This window comes from Odontesthes bonariensis, chromosome 15, assembly GCF_027942865.1.
Source record: "Odontesthes bonariensis isolate fOdoBon6 chromosome 15, fOdoBon6.hap1, whole genome shotgun sequence".
Taxonomy (NCBI): domain Eukaryota; kingdom Metazoa; phylum Chordata; class Actinopteri; order Atheriniformes; family Atherinopsidae; genus Odontesthes; species Odontesthes bonariensis.
The window spans coordinates 17,506,446-17,523,209 of record NC_134520.1 but is presented as its reverse complement, the minus strand read 5'-3'; the positions used below and the strand labels follow the sequence as shown (position 1 = coordinate 17,523,209).

Here is a 16,764-nt window from a genome sequence, read left to right as displayed (position 1 = left end):
CAAATTCTCATGAATGCACACCTTTGGTGAACCTTCGAAGTGGATTTATCCATGCAGGCTCCAAAAACAACAGCCACTGAGCTTTCAGACGGTGCATCTACGCTATGTCCACTTGTATTTGTAAGTTGTTGTTTTTTTTGTTTGTTTTTTTTACCCTACAATCCATCAGCAACAGAGGGTAAAGAACCACAAAAAAGAAGGTTCTTCTTCTTCTTTTGTTTCTACTCAGTCCCTCACAGCCCAGTCAATGAGAAAATGAACTCTCCTGTGGTGTGTCTTGACAATTGCTATTTATGTCATCCTTTAAAGACACTCTCTGTCTGAAGGGGAAACTCCAATGTTGCTTGACCTGCTTTCCACAGTTAAAGATCCTGTCTGGTTAGAGGGCAGTCGGTGCTCAGGACTCTCCCTCACTGTACACTGGGCTCCTCAGTCAAAGAGAGTCAAACTTGTCTCTCTCCAGCCTGGGTTATGCCAGCTGTAGTACTCAGCACAGCGTATATTGTGTTATCTAATGAGCTATTATGGTTATGCTTCAGTTAGATGGCTGTTGATATCTGTGATTTCTTGTGTGAAATTCAGCAGTCCAGCTGCAAATGAAAGGCAGATTACCAGTAGTGCATGTGGACGACCGGTTATTTAACAGCTGCAGAGCTCCGGACCACAAAAACCAAAAGGGTGTTTGTTCTTTACTTTATTACAGATGTTTTTTTGTTTTGTTTTTTGCTGCAATGGTGCATAGCAGAGGTTGTCCCTGAAATTCAAACACAAGGAAAAAGAATATGAGAATTTCCACCTTTTTAGTTCCAACATTTATGAATGAACCTAGTGACTCGAACAGCCAGATGCTAGTAAATTTGTTTTGTTGTGGGAAAGGTGGACAAGTAAAAGCATTCTGAAAGTATGCGTGCTTCAGCTCCATGCGTATACTTTGGTGAGCTCATTTGAAGTTTTAAACGCATGATTTCTGAAAAGGGTTGATTCTGCAAATTGATTCTTGAAAGAAATTATTGGCTACAGCCCTGGTAGAGATGCATGGCATAAAAGCAAGATTGTATGTTGTATCAAACTGCTGTGACTCAGACATCCGAGATGGGAGAAGTGAGAGAGGAGCGGTGGAGAGCTGGAGCAGGGTTGTAGAGGAAGAAAAACGGGTGGTGGGATGGGGGTGGAAGAGCGGGCGATTGCTCCGAAGAGAGTGCTGCTTGGTTGAGAGTAGAGATAGTTTGGCTTCTGCCAGTCTTGTCTTTTTAATGTTCCTCTTTAGTAGATGACCATAGTGTACAAAATTCTGACTCGGGCGTCTCCTAAGCCAAAAGTGGTAGTTTGCTCACAGAATATGTCCATATAAAGATACAGAGGCTGCTGGAGACTCTGTATTGTAGAGGTCGTGAGTGTGAGAGAAGGATCTGTGGGGTTTATGAGAAGTTCTCTCTCTGGCCTACGACTGGGTCCTCCTGTGCAAACGTTTATGCACGTACGCATATGCACGGTGACTGATACAAAGTAGGAAAAGTGAACTCTGTGTACCCGAGTCTTTGTTGAGCTGAGGTGAACCGTTCAGCCCTCGTGTGGTCCGTCGGTCCTCTGAGATGAACGCTGCCAAAACAGCCATTGTTCCGTTGCCCATCTCGGGACACAAGAACCAAGATGTCGAGAGACAATAGCGTGACCATAATTAAGTTCAGAAATGTCTGTCCATGTATATATTTTGAGCTTTTTGTTTAAATTCTTGCGTAGTCACTTGCGCCAACGTTTGTAGCTCTTATTTCTTCATCATCAGAATTCCACGCAGAGACTGCTTAGGCGGTGAGGTCTGGATCACGGCCTGGGGGGGGGGGGGACGACAGATTTCTTTTGTGCATCAGCAGCACTGGGTTGTGGGTGGACAGACGAGGTCAGCTTGTTGCAAAAAGCCCAGCCATTTCTTTCTTTTGTGTCATACTTTTTATTTTCTGCTTAGTTTGTTCTTGTGGCAGCAGAATTTTATCCACTGACTACGTGCGTGCAGGTCTGAACTGCTTCGCCTTTTGAGTTATTTCCAGTCGGAAGTAGACACTGCAGACCACTATATCTTTCCAATTTGTTCCTGAGTCACTGCAAGCACGGTGAAAAATACCCATTCGCGTCAGCACTTTCACGCAACTATATTGATGACCTTTGCCTCGGCGGTCGGCTAACCGTCTCTTTCCCATCTTGTGTTTCAGGTACTGGCGAAAGTGGCAAGAGCACTTTCATCAAGCAGATGAGAATAATTCACGGGTCAGGCTACACAGAAGAGGATAAGAAGGGCTTTACCAAGCTGGTCTACCAGAACATCTTCACCTCAATGCAGGCCATGATCCGTGCAACTGAGACCCTCAATATCCCCTTCCAGTATGAGCAGAATAAGGTGTGTGTGTGTTATTATATTTGTTTTAGATCACTTTTTAACGGGTGTGTAACTGGGGGGGATGAGATTCATACAGTACAGTGATTTGAGTGGAAAACAAGGCTGGAAACATGTCAATGCAGTGCATCTACCACCAAAGTTCTGGCACTGACTCTTTTTTTTTTTTTTTTGCTAGATACACGTGTTGCCATGCAACTACTGACATCATAAAGTGCCGTAAAGTCCCTCAATTTTCTACGCCTCAAATTAAGTTGCTCATTTATGAGTAATTGGAGCTGATAATAACACGGTTTTCTGCCAATGTCAGACGAGTTGGTATTTCCTCGCCTGTTAAAAGTGGGCGGGGCTGATTTGAAACCATTATTGTGACTTGTTCGGTCACTATTTGATATGTTTTCATTTTGTCTTTTTCACTTTTAAAGCTGCAGTCGGCAGGTTTTCAAAATTGCGAGTCTAAAGTCGGAAAATTCAAACTGATACAACTTTCAGGTCCCTCCCCCAACCTCCCCCAACCCGAATCGCCCCCCAAACCCCTCCCCCTCTGTGGACGAGGTTGTGCACGTGAGTTCACACCAGTGTGAGCGCACACAAGCTGGGGCAGACTCACGCTCAGCAGCGTGTGCACAAGCTGTGATTGACAGGTAGGATTCCTCCACCCTAACTTGATTGGTTAAAAACAGCCGGGAACGCTCGGTTTTTGCAAGCATGATTACAGGCTTCAGAGGGAGCTACAGATTTCGTTATTTTTCCTAAACAGCCTATTTAATATTCTACTTCCAGAATCCCATGACAGTTCAAGCTAATATGACTAAAAAAAAGTTGCCGACCGCAGCTTTAACAAAAACTGTTTTTTTTTTTGTTTGTTTTTTTATTTGACTTTGCTTCTCCCAAAAGGAAATTCTATATTTTTTCATATTATTTAGAAATGTGATATCCAGCTTAACAACTCTTTAAAATCTTTTACAGATAAATATTTGGTATTGATCGGCTCAGAAAAAATACTACAAAAAATGCTGTTTTTTTTTTTTTTTTTTTTTTTTTTTTTTTTTTTTTTTTTAGAATGAGAAAACATGTGAATTGTTTAATTAAGGTGGAAACAACTAATGCTCGCTGCATTTTGTCCTGGTGCCTTTATTTTCAGGTTGGATCATCTGTGATATCAGAGCAAAAAGTTTGTCTGAAACCTTTTTTTTAGGCCTTTAACTTGTTATTTTTACCTCTTGGTTTCTGAAATGGTATCAAGGTGGCATAAAGCGGTTTGACAGAAGTTAAATGCAGTTCTGTTTTTTTTTAAACACTTTTATTTACATTGCTTTATATTTAATTTGTGAATCAGCGGGACTTTCATGGCTCATTCTTTAGTGTGCTTTTTTTTTCTTTTTTCTGTCCATTCAGAATAACGCCCTGCTGGTGCGGGAGGTGGACGTGGAGAAGATTTCATCATTCGATCAGCCGTACATTAGCGCGATAAAAACGCTGTGGACCGACTCCGGCATCCAGTCGGCGTACGATCGCAGGAGAGAGTACCAGCTCTCTGACTCCACCAAATAGTATGTTTATGATCTGTTAATCCACCATAACGACTGATTATGTCATTTCCTGTGATGCGCAGAGGTGGAAAAGCACACTTAAACCTTTTTTCAGCTGTTTTCTGCCAGTGCTAAAAAAAAAAATACTCTCGTCTGGGGAATGGCAGGGAGTTTGGGCAGATGTGGAGATGCTGGGAAAGGAAAGTATTGGAAGCTTAATGCTAACTATAAATATATGCGGGCCCACAAAAATTAATTTCAGATTACTATAGCTCCTTAAAAAAGTTTATGTCTGGAAAGAGGTCCAATTTCATTGTGAATGTATTGGGATTTACTTTAATGGAACTTTTAGTTGGTATATATCAGCATTTTTAAAGCTACAGCTGTTCTTGGTAATTCCATGTATATGTAGTCTTGTAATGGTGAGACTGTTGGTTTGTCTACATGTGCATTTGTGTCATATTTTCCTTCCCTCCTCACAGTTATCTAAACAGTTTAGAGTGAATAGCATCACCAGGGTACGTGCCCACTTAGCAGGACGTGCTGCGGGTTTGAGTGCCCACCACTGGCATCATTGAGTACCCGTTTGACCTGGAGAATATTATCTTCAGGTACTGGTGCCAAGTGCTGCCCAATGTCGGTGGTTGGCTGGCTGCAGCCAGCTGGAAATCGTCGATGCCACCATCTGCCATTCCTACCCTGTGCTGCACCGCAGGCTCAGCACTTTAACAGGTCCCTGATGGTACACTCTCAAAGGCACGGCCTAAAGAACAAGGCCCTATGCTCTCTGTCAAGATAAGCTACAATGGCACTGATCTTTATTTACACTTGGGCAGATGCTAAATCATTGTCCAAGTCCTCTCCTTAAACCCAGTGCTTTGACAGAGGTGGTCATTAACTGAGGATTGATTTGTCTTTGGGAGCTGCCATCAAGGATGAAGCTGTATTTCTAAGAGAACGTTTGGGGGGGGTGGTATGCAATGTCATGTAAACCCCTCATAACTCTTGGAATTGGTCTTCTGTGGTTACATTTGGACTGATGCACTTGCTTTTGGAAGTGTTGTGCTTTATCTACTGTTACGCTTCACTTTCTGTTTTCCTCCCTCCCTCTCTCTCTTTTTTTTTTTTTTTTCCCTTTCCTGTCTCTAGCTATCTAAGTGATCTGGATCGTATCGCTGAAACGTCCTATCTACCAACCCAACAGGACGTGCTTAGGGTTCGAATCCCAACCACTGGGATCATAGAATACCCTTTCGACTTGCAAAGCATCATTTTCAGGTAGAAGAAGAAACACTCTACTTTGACTTACCCAAAGTTTGTCACATGTTCCCTGTTAAACCTGTGTTAACCTGCTTAACCACACGTTCGGTTTCCCCATCTGTGCGTACTGGTTCTGCCTCTGATCCGCTGGGTGATTTGCAGTCATTTCAGCCTGCGCTGCACACATTTTTAAAGTCTTGAATGATTAATCAGTCGGATGATAAATTGATGATCTGTAATTGTTCTCGTGATCCATCAATAATTTAAACTTCCACTCTCCAAAAATATTTCAGGCTTGGTTCATTTTGCAACCCCGAGGTTACCATGATAAAGGCAAGCACAACACTAGAACTGACACAAAGCTGCTGTGTTGTCAGAAATATCACAGAGGAGCAACTTGAGCATCTGTTTACAGTGCAGCCAAAATGTTATGCTATGTGTGGTACATCTAATTTTCCACACAGTGACGAGATACAGCAGCGGCAGTGGGTTTCTGTGCTTTCACCAGCAGTTCCTCACCACCCTGTAGCTGCTCTGTCTCAGTCTTTTACTGCCTTTAAAAGTTCTTCATTGTCTGCCGAGAAACAAATCTCCAAAATTGACCACTGCACCGCTTTGTTTCATGGTTAGCTAACCTCGGCGACAAATGTTATCCGTCATGTAGCTTCTTCCACCTTATGTTTGACCAGGTGTTCGCGGGTTATGCATCTCACCCCACTTGGCTGTTGCACTGCTGCAGAATTATCGATGATATACAGTGTATGAATGATAGATCTGTTCTCACTTAAATAGTGTGAAATGTGGTGTAATAAAAACATGTCCAGGGTGAATGAGTCCTTTTGAAATGAAATGCATTTAAATCTATATGGATGCTAAGTTAAGAGCTCAAAAAGACAATAATTTCCATGGTATTCCTCCCTACTTTACCTGTGTAGCCCAGAGATGGAGGCTGCAGGAGATTGCACAGAAGCTGTCTTAGAACCACCGCTCTGTAGAGCAGGTTCCCTTCTTCCTTCTCCTGAAAAAAAGATAAGGAGATGTAGAGATGGACCCAGGGAACGAGAGCGATTTACAGAAGAGTGCAAATCGATAGGAAGCCATCATGTCAGCCCCCTCCTACGCTTGGCAAGGCTAGAAATAACTCTGCTTGCAATGAGGCTGTGCTGAAGAGGTTCCCTGCAGCCCTGCTGCAGCGAGCTGATAGGCTGTGGTCTGCTTGACTGTGCTGCTGATGGTGAATCACTGAAATACTCTTAGTGACATCAGTTTTGAGCTGTTAAGGTGCAAGGATTAATATGAAATGACAATAAATGTGAGATCTGTTTTTTTGATAGAAGAAGAGCGTGATAATTAAGGTCTCAATTTAGAGGTTAATTACAGGAATGTGACACCACATTTTCATGAAAAGCGCTGCAGACCCGATGCACGACGAGGTGTTTCCCAACTCGGTATGTGGAGGATAACTCTCCACATGTGGGACTGCACAGCCTCTGCTTCCAGTCGACTGGGATGCAGCGGCAACAAGGACGCCTTTCATTGACAAACATCTCCATTAGGCTTGCTTCCTTCTCTTTTAATTGGCTTTTGATGTCACAGAAAATGTAATTTCATTTGGTTTATCCAACATAGGAGAGCTTATGGAACTAAGTAGGTCACTCATCCTTGCTAGAGGGGGAAAAGGGGAGGGTGTCTTGATGTGAAGGAGTTTTATTTTTGGCTGGTTTCTGGAGGACATGATTTATCAATTTCACCCCTTCATCTGGCAGAATCACCGAGCTCACCTTTGAGTTTGTCACAGTGTCGTCGTGTAGATGTCAAACTCATACCGATGATTGGTTTAGATTTCCGGTGGAATACTGAGTCTGAAACTCTCCCGACTTAAGAGAAAAGAACAAGTAATTCATTATTGTACCCGCCTGAGATTTGCTCTTTAACATTTCATCAGTCTGCGTAAATGCAGTTGTAAACACCTTGTTTCGGCTGAGTAAAGGAGGAGAAAAGGTGGAGTTTGAACTGCACGTAAAGAGCCATGATCCAGGCCTGCTGCCCCAGAATCAAAGCCACCGCATGCTTCATTTCAGTTGTCTCCATCGACACACAATCAAGTGTTTCTCCTTGATCTCAAGTTTTTCCTTTTCTTCTTGTTCTCCTCCCGCCTCTCTTCCTCTCCTTATTACCCTTCCATTCAGCACTTTAATTGGCGTTACTAAACAGGGAAATATTTCTTGCTTCAAACCTCCTGCATGTGGGGTTGGGAGGGGTTGTGTGCATGTTTCCACTTTCTAAGAGCTTCACCTGAGGGAATGTTTGCACCGTCTTCACTGTGATTTACACCACGTATTCTGGTTTCTGTCTCCTGAAACCTTTAATACTTTTAGTAAAGTGTAATAAATGCTATTACATTAACTTCTTTCATCTGGGACATGTGTGTATCCTGGTTTTATGAATTCGAGTTTAATTTGATCAACACTTAAGTAACGGGAGTTAAATCTTGGAGATAATGGCTGAAATGTGTGATCGTCTTATCGCTTAATAACTAACACTGAGCATGAAGACTCAGGAAAGTCTTTCCTCTTATGTGCGATTCTCTCTCTGACCCTCATCTCAACTCACCACGTTCATTTCAGGATGGTGGATGTAGGGGGTCAGAGGTCAGAGAGGAGGAAGTGGATCCACTGCTTTGAGAACGTCACGTCCATCATGTTTCTGGTGGCGCTCAGCGAGTACGACCAGGTCCTGGTGGAATCGGACAACGAGGTGAGATGTGACTAGAAGTTATTTCTGAACACGTCATTGCAACAACGTGGAGTCTTAATGAAGCGGAGGGTTAGTTGCATTGTATCTGATTTCATTACAAAACGTTTGCCGGTTTCGCTGTGTGATACTTTTAGGAATTCAACAGATTCTGTCTGCAGGGACACCGCACGCAACTCTATTCACAAACTGAAAGTAATTATAGCAGGGAAGCAAAGGGTTTTTTCCACAGAAGCCGTTCCAGAGCTGATTCAGAGCCATAACTTAGAACCAGTTCTATCTGTTTTGATGGCCTAAGATCGGGCTGCTGCCCTGAAAAACAGGCGCCACTCGAGCACAAACTCTTTGCTTGAAAGTGTCTGCCGCATTGGACGGCGTTCACACTCTCACTGTTCCAGCTAAATTTAATCGCAACTCTGTTTAAGATTGTTGGTTGTTAATCACAAGCTGGCGTTTATGATCCTGCTCAAGCAAACGTGTCTAAATCCCCATTTATCGCACCATTATAGATGCTGTTCAGCAGTTGAAAACGCTGTCGGAGTCTTCACAAACACCGACAGCGTTTGTTAACTCGACGGGTTTATATTAAGTAGGGAAACCGCATCGGTCAAAAAAACGGGTAATAGAGAAGTATCCAACCACAGAATCCCACCTTTAGCAAGCATCAGGTAACAATGGAGAGCAAAAGTAGGTTGTGGTGTCTGCTCGGGGTGGGGAATCTCGAAGCCCCTCACGATTCGATGAGATATTCATACAGACCTCCCTCCATCCGTCTTCCAGACCACCATTCTTGTTTAACTGGTATTTGTTCATTCAGTTCAGTTCACTTTTATTTACGTAGCGTGTTATGAGATGAGGAAACGGCTGCCTAAAGAACTTTTTGTTTTCAGAGTTTTGTGGGCAGCAATTATTCTAATTTCCAGAGTGAAAAGCAGTTGATTAGAAAAGCCCATGACTTTGGATTTGTTGTATATGTTTGGTCCTTTCTTTATTTCTTTGGGCCTAATGTGATCAGTCCCTTGGAGATGAGTTTATCTTTTACACCTCCCTACTTACAGTAAGGACATTTTTTTTTTTTTTTGAGTTCAGAGATTGTCTGTCATGCAAAAGGTGTGGCTCTGACAGAAACTCCGCTGTTCCTTTCAGTTCTACATTGTAGATCGTAGCTGCTGTGGCTCAGCGTGAAGCTTGTTCAATCCCCAGTCTCTCCGTATGTGGAAGCACTTTGTACAACACAGATGTGCTTTTGGTTTGCCAACTTGCAGAATTAACTTTAATGTAATGGTTCAGTGTTGCTGCTCTCGTCCACGGCAGTTTCCTGCCATGTCCAGCTACATATAAGAGGCTGACAAAGGCAGCATCTGCTTGGTGACGACAGTTCTATGTAGAATAAAGCAACAGTTATCTTCCAGGTTACCTCATGTGTGCACACCCTAATCATTTGTTGGGTTGAATGTGATTCCTCCGTCTGCTTACTTCAGAAATATTTTGCTCATATCGTTAGCTTTGGCTCCTCTGACTGTTCCGGCAGAGTTGCAGCTCATAAAGCTAATGTGATCAGGCTCTGCGTGCCCTCTGCTCCTTCTGACAACAAACTCATTCTCTGACCTGGTCATATGATGACTGGGTCACATAAACCAGACACAGTTATAGGAGCTTGACTCGCCTCATCTGCTGCTCCATGGTCCACAGTCGATCTGAATCCACATTTGAAGATTTTAGGTCTCCGTTGTTGCCGATGGCCGCGCGTTTGCTTTCCCTGCTTGTGCTCTCTGCATCATAACAAAGGGTGTGCCACAGGAGCGACTGTGTCTGTTATTGAACTAAATTCTCCTTGGTGGTTATCAGCTAATGCAAACGCAGACTGAATTTGGGCTTCCCGCTGTGCAGAGATTATCCTGTTTTGATGACAGGCTTGCGTCTGCGATTTTTCACTCGTCGGAGCCCGATGAGATTACCAAATGGGAAACGCCTAGAATTTCATCGAGTCCAGTCTGGCGGGAATTTTATGACTCATCGACGCTGAACTGAGAGAGTGATGCGGGCAAAGACAGAGGAAGAAGACTTTTGACAGCAGCTTTCAGTCCCAGAAGCTCTTGTTTTGAGGTGTTCATTTTTAAGTAACATAACTAAAAAGGTTTACGGTTATGTTGGGGTTGTTTGCACAGCATGATGCAGCACCGTGATGCTATCTGGCTTCAGTCCGCCACTATTACCACGTTGCATTCTCTCTTGAGTGAACATGACGTGCAAGTTTAGTATGTGTACATGATAACCTGGTTTATGCTGGTTAACCTTGTTTTTTCTTCCTTTATCTATCCCTCTCCCTTCTTGGTAGAATCGTATGGAGGAGAGTAAAGCTCTGTTCAGGACCATCATCACATATCCATGGTTCCAAAACTCCTCTGTTATCCTGTTCCTCAACAAGAAAGACCTGCTGGAAGAGAAGATCATGTATTCACACCTGGTTGACTATTTCCCAGAGTTCGATGGTAATTTGATGACTTTTTATCCCCATTTTATTTTGATCATTAAGATGAGTAAAGAAGCATGATAAAGTAGTTGAGTAGTTACTGTTCAAGCAGTGAAAAGTGGATGTATCTCTCAAGTGTCCATCTTCATTTTTCCCTTTAAATGTTAAACATTTGTAGAGTATTTTTATGTTAGAGTGACACCTTGTGGTTGTGATGGTGCACTACAGTGAATTTAGAAGAATTGAATAGACTTGAATGATGCCCACGCTTCTCTCTCATTCAAAAGGTACCTTTTGTTTTTCTGTAGAGAAGAGTTTCAAAGACGTTAATAAAGTCGTTAATTTTCAGCGTGTTTTGCTGCCTGGGAAATCACGACGAGGCAAATTAAAAAGATTTGAACTGTCTCGTTTCCAGGTCCCCAGCGGGACGCTCAAGCAGGTCGGGAGTTCATCCTCAAGATGTTTGTGGACTTGAACCCAGACAGTGACAAGATAATCTACTCGCATTTCACATGCGCCACCGACACAGAGAACATCCGCTTCGTCTTTGCCGCCGTCAAAGACACCATCCTGCAGCTCAACCTCAAAGAATACAACCTGGTGTGATGGAAAGCAAGCAAGACCCCCAGCAGCCCCCCTCCCCAAACACACACACACACACACACACAACGCAGAGTAAACTTCCAGAGACGCACATGTGCGTGAAACACACTGCTGCTCAGAGACGAGCAGTGCTTTACCAGAGCCACACTATCCATCTTCTGCCCCTTCTTTCCATGCTGTTCCTCAGTTTGTCGGTTCACTCAAGTTTTAAAGAAGCGTTACCCGTGTCCTGGTTTTGCTAAACAGTCACACATGGATCACATTTTAACTAGAACACTTATTTTTTTTTTTTTTTTGGAGTTTGTACAGCTCCAGCTCTCCTCTTGTCCCTCTTTTGGTTCTACGGTATGGCTCCTGTTTAATTTCTCCTACACTACATTATCACTTTCGCTTGTGTGTTCAAGATGGGTCGGGTGGGGGGGGCTTCTCTGTGTAGACCAAGCTTTTATGGACAAAGGGCTCTCTCCTGTACCCATGTGACCCCCATGCATGCACACTACAGCGTGAGGTTGTGAGGCAGGGCTGCAGACTTCCTGGATTCTGCTCTCATGCAGAGGGTGACTAATCATGACGACTTATAATCAGGCGATGTTGGGGTACAGTGAGGTACTTGGTTCCCCTGGAACTTGAATAGTTTTGTTTTATTATAATTATTATTATTATTAATCCTGCCCCAAACCAGAGAACAGGAGCTCTATTGAATGTAAATAAAGTTTTCATGCTGCCCACACAGAGTGAGGGCCTTACAGAGATGACTTAATATTCTCTGTTCACTTTAGATATTTTCAGCAATGTTAACTTCTTGGTTATATTATTATTATTATTATTACTATTGTTTGTCTATTAAAACTGATTTGAAGAAGACTACTCAAAGGAGTGCAAGGAGAAAAGTCCAATTTCTTTCTTCTAAAACTGCCCCTCCTTTTTGAAATGTTAGCATGCATTATTTACCTAAAGATTAAGTGAGAACACTACCAGTATTTCTACTGTACATCAATGTATCACACTTCCAAATGAAAGCCGCCTGCGTTTCTGTGTAAATACCGTTTCGTTGCTGGTATCACGCTCATCCTCGAAGGCATTTCGGATACTGGGAAAACACAATTTGGCAACTGGCATCGTTCAAATGAAGCAAACCTTTTTTTTACTGGCGTTGGATCGCTCAGATGCCGAAGACGTAAACAATTCACTTTGTGTGACGTTTCTATGTGTCGACAGATGTCTGAATCACACTCTTAAATGTACTGTGATTTTTTTTTAATTTTTTTTTTTGTTTAGTTTCCTTTGGTGGTGAGAATAACTTTCCTGTGCACAATGTGTGATTGATGATTCCAGATTAGCACCGTGCGGTAGACGGCTGTAGATAAAATAAAAGCTTTTTTTGTGCGCTGTTTCAGCTTCAGTCACAAGTTGGTGGAGATCGTCCATTTGGTTTCTCTCTGCAACCGCCTTTATTTCGCCATATTCTCAGCCAACATTTGATAAATGGTCAGACTACGAGCAAGTAGTTGTTGTTTTTTGTGTGTGTGTGTGTGTGTGTGTGTGTGTGTGTGTGTGTGTGTGTGTGTGTGTGTGTGTGTGTGTGTGTGTGCGCGCGTGCGTGTCTAATTTATCAGTCAGTTGTTGAATCGGCGAATGAGAATTCCTCCCTAGTTTGGACAAGTGTTCCATCTTTCTAATGATACGTCATGTGTTCAGCTGCTGCGGCTCGGTTTCGACGTGCTTGATGAAGGAGAAACATGTCAGGCTTGTGCTTTATGCAAAATGGGGGGAAATGAAAGGACAAAAATACTTGGTGGTTAAATATTCACCGTTTAAGGATGCTTGCTTTTCTGATTTTTAGGGATATGCGTTGGCCCTAGGTACCAATCCCATATCTTACCTGCTCGATAGCTGATTGACCGTGTCATTAAAGCTGAGAACCGCTAGATTGCTATTTTTAAATTTTTTTTTTTTGGTCTTCACAATGTAAGTTAATTCAGGTAAGTTTTCATAACTTTTTCATCACAAGGGCTACTCTTAGCTTCAGTAGAGATGAAAGGACTCTGTGGATGGCGTAGAGCAAAAGGTGCAATTTATTACCCGGGCGTCTGAATTGAGCGCGTTGGCATTCGGTTTGGGCGACGGCTGCAGGTTTAGTGAGCGGGTGGAGGACTGCGGCAGTCCGCAGTTCCTGTCGGGAAGTCTGGTCACAGTCTGGCTCTTTGTTCACTTTTTTTTTTTTTTGTTTGTTTGCCTTCGGAGGAGGAGATGGTTGGCTAATGTTAGAAGAAGAGGGATTTCCCCGAGGTGCGGTGGCACATCTAGTGTCCCTCGCCACGCCCCTTCCATCCTGTTCCTCTTCTGATGACCTGTGCGTTGACCTTTTTCCATCACGTGCGTATTGGGCCTCTTCATTGGTAGCGTTTCCATGTTTTTGTCTTTAGCACTTGCTGATGGGGGCGGGGGGCCGTGCTGGGACATTTTGATCATTATGTTCACTTTAAAAGAACTGGCACAAGAGGATATAAACATAGATGATTTCCAGGCACCCTGTGGTACTTTCTCCTCTGTAATTAAAATGTTTTGCTAAACGGTTTACATGTCGACTTTTCTACGGCGAAGCTGTGTGAACAGCTCAGTTTTAGGGGAATCCGTGTCCGTTATTGAGCCTTGATGTCAGTTCACGAGTCACCAGTGAGAGCAAACGTAGGCACTTTGTTGTGCAGATGTGCTCATCGCTGACAAAGCCGCCATGTTTTCACTCTGCACTTTCGTAAACGTTTGGTGAAGAAGTGCCACATTTTTCCTTTTTTTTTTTTTTTTTTTTTTTTTCTTTTTTTTTTAAAATCTTTTGGAAGTCAAGAACCTTCACAGAGCTCTGACTAAACAAAGTGGAGTTGATTTGGCTGCAATCTTAAGTTTCCAGCATGCTTTGTTTAAGGGTTTATCTGTGGTGCTTCAGCCAACATTTAAAGGCCTTTTTTGTTGTTGTTCGGTTTGTTCCTGAAGATGCTTTTCACGCTCGCGGGCTAATTTTGTGGAAGCTACAGTCGTGAATTTTTACTGCGTACATTAATAAACTGACAGACTTGAGCTAGAAGGGATGTTGTTGTGTGCTGCATTGCAGGGATAACATGGTAATGTCTGTTTTTTGTTTTTTAAATTCCTGGCTTGGCTTCAAGAGGCACCTGCTGATCTTCAAAATCCTGGCTGACCACTTTTAAGGGGACATGCTCACCTTATGTGTGTGTTTTTTTTTTTGTAGAAGAGTTGTCTTGAAAATTAACTTGAGTAGGCTTCTAGAGAATGGCGAAGGAGTGTTTGATGTCAGGATGAGGGCTTTATCTTATTTCAAAAGAAAGAAGGTTGCATCGTTTTGACTGTAGCTTCACACCTCATCAGAATACGAGGTCAGCATAAAGTCACACGAGCAAGATGAGTCATGCTAAATCTTTTCCATTGATCGCCACTACTTTTTGCTTCGGTCTACGTATTGAATGCATTCTAAACGGGGTTCGTACGGCGATCCTATGACCTGACCCGACCCAGCACTCTGGTTAACCTCAGTATTAAAGTATTTGTGAAGATTTGCCAACTAAAGGTACAGAAGTGTGTGTATTTTGGTGGTTTGATCAGCAGGTGAGCAAGTAAATGAATATGCTGCGTGTATACCTCTGCCAGTCTCCACTCTTTTTTTTTTTTTTTTTTTTTTGTTCCTCTATTTGATTGGACTGTGGACTCGGCGGGTCGACGGCACTGAAATCTGCACCACTGCGATGGGCCTGCATTCATGCAACGTAGACGTCCATTAAAGTGTTGTTGGTACTCTAAAGGTGTGTGCGTGCGTGCGTGCGTGCGTGTGTGTGAGTGTGTGTGTGTGTGTACACTTGTACACTATTGCTTAAGCTTGAGACCCATTCTGGTTACAGGGATTTGGGCATACGGTAATCATAAAAAGCTATCTTTGCTTCCCGTCTTTGCTTTCTTTTGTCGGGTCGACACATCTTTAACACGTGTACTTAGGACCACTTAAGATGATGGACTTTTATTTTGAGAAGAAAAAGAAAAAAAAAAGTTAAACTTTGTGTAGTGGTGTACAAATTGAAAGTAATGTATTTTTATTTGATTTTTTTTTTTTTCTCCTTCTTTTTAACTATACCAAATGTAAATTCTGTACAATGAGTGTGCCAATCCCCCCCACCACCCCCACCACCTTTTTTCTTTGTAAAGCCCAGACTCTTTAACAAAGTGCCAATGTTGTGAAAAATCGGAGGACCGGTGCGTTCCGTGGTCCACTTTTTAAAACAAACATTAAGTATGTGATTAATTAACTAAAAAAGAAAAGAAAAAAAAAGAAGAAAAAAAGAAAGGACAGTTTTATTCTATATTTAAGATTAATAATGAACTGCTGTTTTTAATATAAGTGTCATTTTAATTGCATGTGTTTGTCAGGTTGGGGGAGGGAGTGGGTGGGTGAGATACTCTATTCATGCAACGCCCTCGAGAGAGAGAAGGGTTCACATGGTTATTGATTTACAGTATTTTAGCCATATTTCTCTTTTTGTATGTTTCATTTCAACCACTGTTGCCTGAACCTCATTCAAACATGAAAATGATTTTTACATAGCCTTCTCCTTTAAATGTTTTAAATTGGAATAAAATATGTTCCTATACTCTCCTCTTGCCTCCTTGTAGAGTTTCTCTGGAGTGTGAAATTATTGCCTTCCCCGCTGTTAGACTTGCACGTCTTTAAAAGCCACCGGGGCGTACCCAATGTACAGCGAACGCATCAAACTAAATATCGAGATGTGTACCATTGGTGCAAATGATCAAAGATCGGAGTTCTAAACATGTGGCTTCTTAAGCCTTTGATTTTGATCTGTTTGCCCCAGGTTAAGGGTAAGTGGATCTGGGGAGGGGTAAACGGGGCAGCTGCTTATATCTGAAACTGAACATCTTGCCTTTAATCTGAACCAAAAGGGAGGATTTTAAAGGTAATTACCTTTTATGAGCACAACAGATTTTACAATCCATTTTCCTTTCCTTTATCTCCATAAAGCAAACCAAACATAATATGAAGTTGAAATATCAAAACCTTTAGTTATTTTGCACGGCTTTATACTTGTATACTAATGTTTTTAAACCTGGATAAATTGGCACTGATGTGTTAGCCGTTGGACCTCAAATGTCTTTTGTTTTTAATGCGTCAAATTGCTGCTTACTTCTCCCGTGTGCAGCTTCTTTTTACAGTCTGACAGAAATGGTAGATGCCTCCAAAAATGACTGGTCACTTGACAATAAATTGCATGGTGGACACAGAGGGTGGGTTCCCTTTACCCACTGGCTCATCCAACCACACTCCCCCTTATATATCCCATTACTGCCACATTTTTATTTAAATAAATCTATGTATATATTCTTTTAATTTAATTATATTTGATCTTTTATTCTTCAGTACGTATGAAATGGACTTAAATATCCACAAATGATCCCTCAGAATATGACTGGGAACTGCTGTAGTTTTCAAAGTGAAAAGCATTCACTTTTAAAGTTTAATTTGCTGCCTTTGCACAACTCAATAGAGGCTTAGATGATTTCTAAATTATGCTATTTGAAAACGATGCTATAGCCGTTTTCAAAAATAAATAGCACGAGGGGGAAAAAAAGATTATCTTGTTTTAAACACAGGTCATTTTAACAGTTTGCCTTGGCAACTGTCTCATGTGTGGCCACAAACCGTGAAATGTATATTGACTGTATATTGGCTGTAT

At 42.3% G+C, this 16,764-nt stretch overlaps 1 protein-coding gene across 1 annotated transcript in view; it reads left to right on the top strand.

The window, feature by feature from the left end:
* Positions 1 to 15,671, top strand: part of LOC142400412 (guanine nucleotide-binding protein subunit alpha-11) — a 30,365-nt gene extending 14,694 nt beyond the window's left edge. The window contains exons 2-7 of the mRNA XM_075485274.1: positions 2,208 to 2,392; positions 3,788 to 3,942; positions 5,071 to 5,199; positions 7,809 to 7,938; positions 10,274 to 10,427; positions 10,824 to 15,671. Of these exons, the coding sequence (XP_075341389.1) occupies positions 2,208 to 2,392; positions 3,788 to 3,942; positions 5,071 to 5,199; positions 7,809 to 7,938; positions 10,274 to 10,427; positions 10,824 to 11,014 (944 nt within the window). The 3' untranslated portion in view covers positions 11,015 to 15,671. The remainder of the gene's footprint in view (positions 1 to 2,207; positions 2,393 to 3,787; positions 3,943 to 5,070; positions 5,200 to 7,808; positions 7,939 to 10,273; positions 10,428 to 10,823) is intronic.
* Positions 15,672 to 16,764: the final 1,093 nt, after the last annotated feature.